The 9,547-nt window shown below is 37.4% G+C and overlaps 2 protein-coding genes across 3 annotated transcripts in view; one reads left to right on the top strand and one right to left on the bottom strand.

The window, feature by feature from the left end:
- Window positions 1–2,679: 2,679 nt before the first annotated feature.
- Window positions 2,680–8,555, bottom strand: LOC122071712 (putative tRNA pseudouridine synthase). Its single transcript, XM_042636095.1, has 7 exons — window positions 8,166–8,555; window positions 8,052–8,087; window positions 7,116–7,228; window positions 6,848–6,996; window positions 5,936–6,080; window positions 5,034–5,474; window positions 2,680–3,922 (listed from the first exon to the last, which is right to left on the bottom strand). Exons 1-7 carry the CDS (start codon window positions 8,404–8,406, stop codon window positions 3,497–3,499), a joined length of 1,551 nt encoding a protein of 516 aa, XP_042492029.1. The 5' UTR covers window positions 8,407–8,555; the 3' UTR covers window positions 2,680–3,496.
- A 50-nt stretch (window positions 8,556–8,605) lies between these two features.
- The window catches only part of LOC122071713, an 8,783-nt gene continuing 7,841 nt past the window's right edge, over window positions 8,606–9,547 (top strand). For both annotated transcript variants that reach the window (XM_042636097.1, XM_042636096.1), the window contains exons 1-2: window positions 8,606–8,989; window positions 9,361–9,502. In XM_042636097.1, coding sequence (XP_042492031.1) covers window positions 8,746–8,989; window positions 9,361–9,502 — 386 coding nt within the window. In that variant the 5' untranslated portion in view covers window positions 8,606–8,745. The remainder of the gene's footprint in view (window positions 8,990–9,360; window positions 9,503–9,547) is intronic.

Genomic DNA, 9,547 nt, shown 5'->3' on the forward strand with positions numbered 1-9,547 from the left:
CCCCCCCCCCCCCCCACACACACACATTGAGAGACAAATAAACCTTAAGAACCTCTTTATTCAGACATAATGTCTCCCATGTCCTTAGTTTGCTGTTGAATCCCATCTTTATGACTTGATAATCCTTTTCACCAATATTGAAAGGGAGTAAGCACCTTTTAATGATCTATCTAACATATCACAGTCAATCTCTTACCTCCCAACCAAGTAAAATTTCCAAAATTATATTAAATTTACAAGCTTTAGACAAACACTGAGCTAGATGAACTTTTTCCAAATGGGAGTCAAAATGTTCTTTTTTTCTTTTCTTTTTTTTGGTGCCAACCTACCTAAGCAGTGTCCATGGGACATTACAAGAAAAGCAGGCAATGCCCGCACACTTTAGTGGCAACAATAGAAAAATAAGAAGTCTAAATTTTGCAGTCGTTTTTTTCTGCCACTAATAATTTATTTTTAAATTAAAAAATAAATTTTTTATCAGAGGTTTAACTATTCTTCTATGATTAATTTGAGAGGGATCAAGTTCTATTCTCGTATGGAACTGATCCGCACAGATGGAATCCATCCAGGAAAAAACCCTATGGTGGATTCTATCCGTGTGGATCAGACTGTACAAAAATAGTACGAGAACCTGATCCACACTCAATTAATCTTTCATTAAATTTAGAAAATGTAATAGCGAAATTAATGTACCACCAGTAAATGGCTCCATTAAGCAGTGGGATTTTTTATTTTTTTAACCATTACTAATAATATATTTTTAAAAATTATAAAAATAAATGTTTTATTGGCAGTTTTTTATGTCCTTAGCGAATAATATTATTTTATTTTAAAATATGACTTTTAGAGATTGTTTCTTCTTCTTCTTCCTGCTCTTCAAGGAGAGGCCTTGGGCATGGCATGGGCTCTGAACCCGAAGTCAAGAAACTCAAGCCTTGTGGCTTGATTACAAAATGACGGTATCACATGTTGGGACTCATTGTTGGAGCTGAGAGCATTGTAGGTATATGAGAAAAATACCCTTGGGGATCACCTCTGGGTCGGAGTTGGTGGAGAGGGGGAAAGGTGTGTTCTTGGGAGTCACTACAGGGATAATGGTCCAGGACCCATAAGAAAGAGCTCCAATGAATAAAGACTCGGTCTAGCCAGTTCCTGGGTAAGCTTAAGGTTACAGTACAACAGTTTGAAAAAGGTATATGGAAAGGAACAGAAAAAGCATGTACATTATTAGATTATAATTAAATAACTATTTAATATTTTAAAAAATGTATTTAACAATTATCTAATTAATTAAAAGAGGGAGGAGAAAATATTTTTTGCCTAAAGAGGCCTCCGAGACTCAATTCTTCAGAGTTCTGACATTCTAGTTGAATCCTAGATGAAATTCCAGATCCAAGGGGTAGTTTGGGTGTTTTAATATTTTTGGATTTTCTAGGGTTTTGGGGGGGCTTTCAGGGTTTTCTCTCTTTTCATTGGATTTCAGAGTTTTTTTTAACTACGAATCCTGTTTTTGAAGAGGGAGGAGGTCCTATTTATAGTAAATGAAGGGGTAAGGGCAAAATGGTCAAAAGACACAAAGGGAAGGTGCCCCACGCCGGCTGCCAATTGGCAACCCCTTGTTGGCCTCAAAACCTTGAAAACCCAAATTTTAGGGGTTCGTGCTCTAATTTTCTGATGATGATTACTTTTGATCCGACTGTCAATTTCGATGAACCACATAATTGAAAAAAAAGTATTCCCAAGCACTATTCAATAATTTGAATATAATATGAAAATTATTTTGGTAACAATGTCGAAACTGCGCTCAAAGTGGGGACCCGTAAATAGGGATTTTACTTAAAATAAATTGCAAACCATTGTCCTCTTTGCACCAAAGGCTAGAAATGGGCTTAAAATGATAAAACACAACAATCCTAGAAGTTTTGGGCCGTTTTGAAAAGGTTATGTCATCCAATTCACATTAGGGGTAAAATGATCATTTTCCACCATATGATCTTTGAGAATAGAGTCAAAACTTTTTTATGGTGAAAAAAATCAAATGCCTATAGAATTCCCCCATATGACTAAGAGCACGCAGTAGATGAAATTCAATTGCATCCAAGCTTGAACTAATACGGATCTAATCTACTTGAAATTCTCAGTTTTTTTCGTATTGAAACCCCAAATTGTTATTTGAAAATCTGTTGTGAGTCCATACTGACCCCACAACCACATGGACCGGATCATACCAGGGTTGAATGAGAACCATTCAGCTTTCACTGAAAGCAGTGACGAGTATTAAAAACCCCATGTAAGTGGCTCAAAGTGTACCTAGTGAGAATCAAACTTAGGACGTCCATAGTAGTAGAGCTTGATTTTGCTTCAACTGTACATTTAAATCCAGGGACCTAAAAACCCAAAAATGAACGTCACGTATATTTCATCTTCTCGGTAGCTTGTAATAAGAATTCAGTTCCCATATATGTGATGAGAGAATCTTTAGTATTAGGGATCCCTATTGGACAAGGCAGCCCCATGTGCCTAACCATATATATATAAACTAATAAACCCATGTGGTTGATCCACTAAGTCTACTGTCACCACCTGGCTTCCAAGAGAAATCTTCTCAAAATGGAAGGGCTTGCTTTACATACCACCTTAGTTTTCCCCCCTCGAAACCATTCTATCAAAAAATGAAACTTAAAAAGAACACATGATACATCTACTATACTCACATTGTTTCTTTAACACAAGCTTCAATCTCATAGAAGATAAGTTTCTTTCTAATCCATTTCTTGCAGATTACACATCCACTGGGTTGACACGAAGAGTCCTTGGGCTACAACTTGTGATAAACTGAGGCCCTCACCAGCTTTTGTGGCAGCAAAACTCATCCATCGCAAAGCTTTCTTCAACATTTCATTAAGCTGCGGAAGAAATCAATCATACAAAATTGAGCCACCAAATCTGCTATAGATAAGAAAAGAAAACAAAGAATGAGAACACTGACAAATTTATCCAATACTTATCTTATCAAACATGGAAACATGATTCACTAAGCCAAATGTTAGATGTAAATAGATCATGATACAAAGTTCCCTGCGTAGTTTGGGGATGGGAGATTCATAGAATATCTGTAGGGTGAATTAGCCTTGCATAAATTATAATACTCTACTTTAGACATAAGACCCACAATGTACAGGAAGCTTTCTCTTGTAACATAAGCCGTCAAAAAATTTTAACCTTTTTTTTAAAAGGAAAAGGTTTCCATAATCCATGACATGAAGTCCTTTTGGATGGAAATTTACTGCATTTATGAGAAGGTGTAGTAGTTAATTCGTGTTCTTCGAGTAACAAGTAGGGATTCTGTGGACTTGAAGGCTTCGGACTGCAGGATAAGCTGCTCCATTAAATATTTATGATCATGCAGATTTCTCCACAAGGAGACTGACATATAAAACTCTTCAAGAAATTAAGAAGAAACAAAAACTCTGTGAAGATCTTCACTGCTTTGTCCTCAATTCATTGATTGGAATGCAGTAGGCTTAGTCCGAAAATTTTCCTTCCATGATCTCCAAGCTTTCCTCACTTCCTCCAACTCTGCATCTGGAATACCTGTGTTTGCATCTAATATCTCAACCCATTCCTTCCATGGAGAATTTGAAGGGTCCAAGAATTTGGATAACTGAGGCAACAGCACAGATGTGTAGAACTCATCAACTGATTTCTGAATTTCTTTGGACTCCACCAATGTCAGCATTTCAGGACGAGTTATATTTCCAGGATGGTATCGCATTGAGAAATGGTTCCCCCTCAGAATCAAAACTTCTGATGGGGCAAGTGGTAAAACAATCCGGGAGAACTTGTTCAATGACAATTCCAATATATCTGGTGGTAGTAACTTCCGCTTTACTGCCACTGCAGTCGCCACCATTTTGCGGATCTAATCAAGATTAAAACACAATAATGAGAAATTCTGAGAATGCATCATAACAAAAGAATTCATCTGCAGTAAACTCCTCCCCTCTCCACCCCACCACCCCCAACGGAAAAAAGAAATCCTCTACATAAAATTGAACAAAAAATGGCTTTTCTGTGGCTACTGAAGTATTGAATGCACATCCAACGATAAGTGGCCATATAATTTCTGTGATTAAAAACATCTCTGGAGAAGCACCAGCTGGCTGGACGAGTGGTGTCACGTGGACATCACCAAACACCACCTGGGGACAAACACATCCAATGGTTGTTTTGGTACCATCATATGCATTTGCTCTTTAATTTTCCATTCAAAATACAATATCTAAATGTCTATGGAGAAGAATGCAAGCTTTTTATTTTCTCCAGAACTGAGAAGAATGCAAGACTTTAAGGGTAAAATTGTCATATTATACATATAAAAGCACACAGAGTCAAAAAAGAAGAGGGAAAAAGAAAAACAAGGGATATCAGTGACAACCCAAATTAGGAAATTTGAAATGTTTATCTTTCTTTGATGGGCTTTATGCTCATATTATTGTTCTCCTTTCTGACATGCATATCTTATTTCTTTAATGGGCTTTATGCTCATATTATAGTTCTCCTTTCTGGCAAGTCAGGAATGGACTCTGACCTCATGGCTGTGATGTGGAATGCCAACCAACAAAGATACATGAAAGATTGTAGTTGTATACAGCTTTGCTTTCACAAACTACAAGTTAAGGTCCTTTATCAAATGCAAGATTCAAACACCAATTGGACTGTTTGGACACTCCTGCCGAGATAGGAAGAGATCCCTAACAGCCAAATATCCTACCAGATGAACAAGTCTGCAAGCAATTCTTCCCTCCGTCATGATCATAATTAGACAACGATTGAGGAACCAAACACCCAATTAGGTGAATTTATCAAAACAATGGGTATTTAAAACCTAAAAATAAACCGATATTAAATAACATGCTGTTGAATGAACCCTACTTGCTTGTGTCTAACACCAACCCAAATATAGCCTATAATCTGAACTATAAATGAAACAAATTAAAGAGAAGCAGATGTTTCTGAAGGTCTCTACTTACTTGATGCAACATGAAGGACTCTCCGCAGATAGATATCCCAACGTAAGCTGTTCCTAATGAATTCTCCAGCTTCCCACACGAACAGGAGAAAATCTTTCTGAAGTGGGATCCACTAAGCCTATCATTCTCATCTGGCTCATGTAGCCATCTCGCACGTGGCATTAAATGGAAACTTTGACTTGTCAAACTTCTGCCATTTTTTCTTGAAGTGCAAATTGGATGCTCATCTGAATCAGAAGAGTATGATGAGTTGAGATTTTCTTCACTGAGATGTAACACAGGAGCCAAATCATCCCCACGTTTTTCAAATTCATTGCTCTCCTCAGACTCGGAGGAAGATGATTCCTTAGATGATAGTATTCTTTTATCTTTTTGGCCTTTCCTTAGAGACTGTTTCCTATACTTGGCTCGTGCTGTATAGTTGTGGAAAGGATGCTCACCCTGCCAACGGAATGTACAGAGTGATGAGAAGATCTACAAAGGCAATTGTAACTACCCTCTATGAATGTCATAGTAAAAACAAAGTAGGCAAGGACTTCACAGATTTCAAAATAAATCTAACCACCAAGGAGATACCCCTAGATCAGTAACTTCCTGGCCAGAATATCTGAATTCTAAAGCCTTTGTCTTCGTTCTTTTTTTTTTCCCCTTCACCTCTGTCAGGTGAAGTGGTTGAATCATCATATCAGACCATGCATCTTGCTCAGCCCAGAATATATCATGGGACCTTGTCAGTCTTAACTGGGTGCTCATTAGTGTGTATAATCTCCTAACAGGAACTTATGCAAATTGCAAAGTGAGCCACAGGTTACTCCCAATTTAATTTCTTCTAAGAGGTTAAAATCATGCCAGGACACACACAAACCACTGAGAAAATTACAATAGTGAAATGATGCTCATACCTCAAAAACTTTGAGTATATTATTGAACTCTGATAAATGATGATCAATTTCTGTTAAACTGAAGTCACTTTTTATCCCAATAATTTCAGCTGGAAGAAGATAGGAGTACTTCCGAATGTTACATTCCCTTCTTGCATCAAAGCTCCTGAAAAGACATAACCAAAATAAATAATGAGAAGGATGGGTTTCTGTTTAAAGATTTTCACCGATTTGACTTACACATAGAACATGAAGACCAAGAGTATTCTAAGTACTGAACATTTGGCAAAAAACAACCTGGGCAGCTTCCCATGATTTTTAATCTTTTTTCCTGAAGTCAGTATTGAAAAACTGGTGAAAAACATGTAATCTGATTCCAAAGATAAACCTGTCAGCAGGTAATCCATGGGAGGCTGAAATGGCATTATCCCATGGCTCACAATTTTCCTTAGAATGTCTGACACTCTGTTTGCATGGCAACCGTTTGTCTGTTTTTCATCCTACAAATAATGCAATAAACTTTTAGCAACTCCAGGGTGCCATCCAGCCATCCAGGATACAGGGGTAATGATAAAGGAAGAGGGTTTCCTGTGTAGTCTCTTCCATCCCTCCAAGTGTTTCTTTCTAACCAACCAGTACTGTATACAAGTTATTTATATGAAGGATTGTGTGGCACCATCTATCAAGTGTGATGTCTGCATATCAGCATCACATGACAAAAGAAAATAGGGATCTTATCCAGTACCCTTTTAGTATCCGTCTAATCCAGTTCCCTTTTAAGTATTCTTTACAAATTATCATCTGCTAAAATAGAATCATTTACATCACCATGTCCCTCTACATATACAAACTTAATTATTTGAAATGTGTGTGCGTGTGAGTTAATCTCCTGGCAGTCTATAATTTAAAAAATAAATAAAATCACATTCTCACCTTTGGGAAGGTAAAATACTGAAAACTGTAATATTTTTCGGAAGATTAGAGTTAACATAATTGGCAAGAGCAATTCCATTAGGATCTTCTTTCCATGCATATTCAGGGATCTCCATCTTTAATGATATCATGGTTGCCAAGGAATGAACCTGGGGAATTTACCAAGTGAAACCTACCAGTTAATGAACATTTATTGTGCACATAACTAGGATTAATTTATTGAGAGAGGAAGCAAATTCAACAAAGAGAGGTTTATGAATTGACTTACTCCTTTATCAGTTCGGCTACTTCTGTCCCACCCAATTTTATGCAGATACCCATAATTACTATCCCGAATTCCACCTGCCTTATAGATGGCAGTTTCCAGCTCTGCTTCAATGGCTACATTGGAAGATTAAACTTTAGCATATTACCCTCCACTTTAGCTAGGCAGATGAAATGTATAACGTAATCAATGCTCTTGTTGATTAAAGAAGCAACGAACCAAGAAGAAGCATCTCCCAATACATGTGAATAAAATATATCTGAGAAACCAATGAAGATTATAACAAAAGTGATGCTAGCTCGTCACTAACATAAACAGTCATTATTGTAAAAGGTTAATAGTAGATAATGATGCTATGAACATAGTTGTCATAGTGTGTAGGTGACCGAAGGCGTTGGAGGGGACCTAGATGCAAGACAACACCAATAAGGCGTCCAAGGCACCTGGATGCGTAGGCTACTCCTTGACAACCATGGTTATAAGCTTCTTTATGAGCAAACACCTCTCCAATTCGATCATCACTTCTGATAGATATTCAATATGAAAGCTAGTAATTAATCTCCCATAAACCAGCGGTTGAATGGGTGTGAATTTAAAAGATTGATGACTCCAGTTTTATCAAGGTTGCTTTTCCAGTTTATTGTATTTAAAATCATCCTTCACCCTGTCTCTTCTTTGTAACACAGGAAGATAAATATGAAACAGCACAAGTAAAAAAAAATATATATATATATATATATATAAAGAAAGAATTATTTCACAAACTCTACTCAGCTTGGAAAAGTGAAATACCAGAATATCAACCTAATATGAAGCTCATTCTCAACAGCCATTTAAAAAAATATCCCAAAAAAAAAAAAAAAAAAAAGGAGCTTAAAAAAAAATGGCCATTTATCTACCAAATATTCCACATGATATGAAGAATCCGAAGAACCTTACTCGATAGTGAATCGTCGTCTAGTTGTTTTTGCAAACCTGTAGAGAATCACATAAAAATTAGAAAAAATTCTTTAAAAAGAAAAAAATTAGATTAATTTGAACTTGAAACTTTACCTCTGTAATCAGTTCCAACGTATCCAACCCGCATTACAACTTTCTTCTTCCGAAATGAATCCCATCTCTCTCCAGAAACCTGAATCTCCTGATTCGAAGTCGATGGAATGTCAAGGTTTAGTGCAGAAGTCGACAGATTCCAACAGAAAACCTTCAGAAAATTCCGCCTCGAGGAAGTGAAAAACAAGCTAGCGTTCGTAATCCATGGCGAGAGAGGAAACCTCAAATGAGAGATTGCCATGTTAACGTTGTAATGCGGAGAAAGAGTTGCAGAGTGGACGGCGACGCCACAGAGAAGTTATAGAGTTACTGTTAGAAGGCAGCCGGAAAGGATAAATTAAATACATAATACCAAAAATACCCTCGTATGATTTCATTCCACGTGTCAACTTCCGGTGCCCTTGGGTTCGATAGAGCGATCGAGAATTCTAGGTTGGTCGAGCAAGAACTCGTTACTCGGCCGCCTTAATCTAAACTCAGTCTCGAAGAAATTCCCGCCATCTCTCTCTCTCTCTAAACTATAAAGACATTCCGTCCTCCCATAGTAGCTTTTTTCTGTTGTAAGTATGGAAGGAAAGCCATGAAAGTTGAGAAAACTCAGAGCAGAACGCTGAGGAGGAAACCACTCTCGGACTGCAGTAACGTAGTCCAAGCTCGTATCTCCTCTTCTCTCAGTAAACCCAGAAAGCCTTCTCTCCGTATAAAAGAAGCAGATGAGAGTTCCCTCAAGCATGATTCTAGCGTCGCATCCATCAATGTCGAAAACCCTAGTATTGAACCTCAACCTTCCACTCCTCCGAATCGAAGATCCTTATCTGCTTCTGGTAAATTTTCAATTCTGTCTTCATATGGATGCTTTTCAATTGTTTGAAGTCATATAGTTGTTGAATTCGATTAGATCTGTAATTCAAAACTCGTACGCTATAAATTTTTTTCTAGGGGAAATTTCATATTGTGAATGTGATTGTTTTCTGTGTACGCGTGTGATTGTTTTCTGTTTATGCGTCGAATTACTTGTTTCGTTCTTTTAGGTATGATTTCGGGAATTATCTGAGATATTGAACTCAGAAAACCTGTAGCTCATAGATTTCATTTAGAATTATTGTGTGTTGCATTTCTTCCCTCCCCACACCCCCCCCCCCAAAAAAAAAACCATGCTTATTTATTTATTTTTTGATGGTTTTGGCTCTTTTAGGCACCGTTGATGGAGAGAATTCCGGTATCGTTTCAGTTTACAGTCGAAAGCGGCATTTAGAGGCACGCAAGGATAAGGGGAAAGCAGTTGCTCCCGAAATGCCGGTCAGTTGTCCTCCTGTGGTGAGAATCGGGAATCTTGGGTACGTCCGTTAACACGAGTTTTATATCCTGATTTTTTTTTTTTT

The sequence above is a fragment of the Macadamia integrifolia genome, unplaced genomic scaffold (assembly GCF_013358625.1).
Source record: "Macadamia integrifolia cultivar HAES 741 unplaced genomic scaffold, SCU_Mint_v3 scaffold_5A, whole genome shotgun sequence".
Classification (NCBI taxonomy): Eukaryota; Viridiplantae; Streptophyta; class Magnoliopsida; order Proteales; family Proteaceae; genus Macadamia; species Macadamia integrifolia.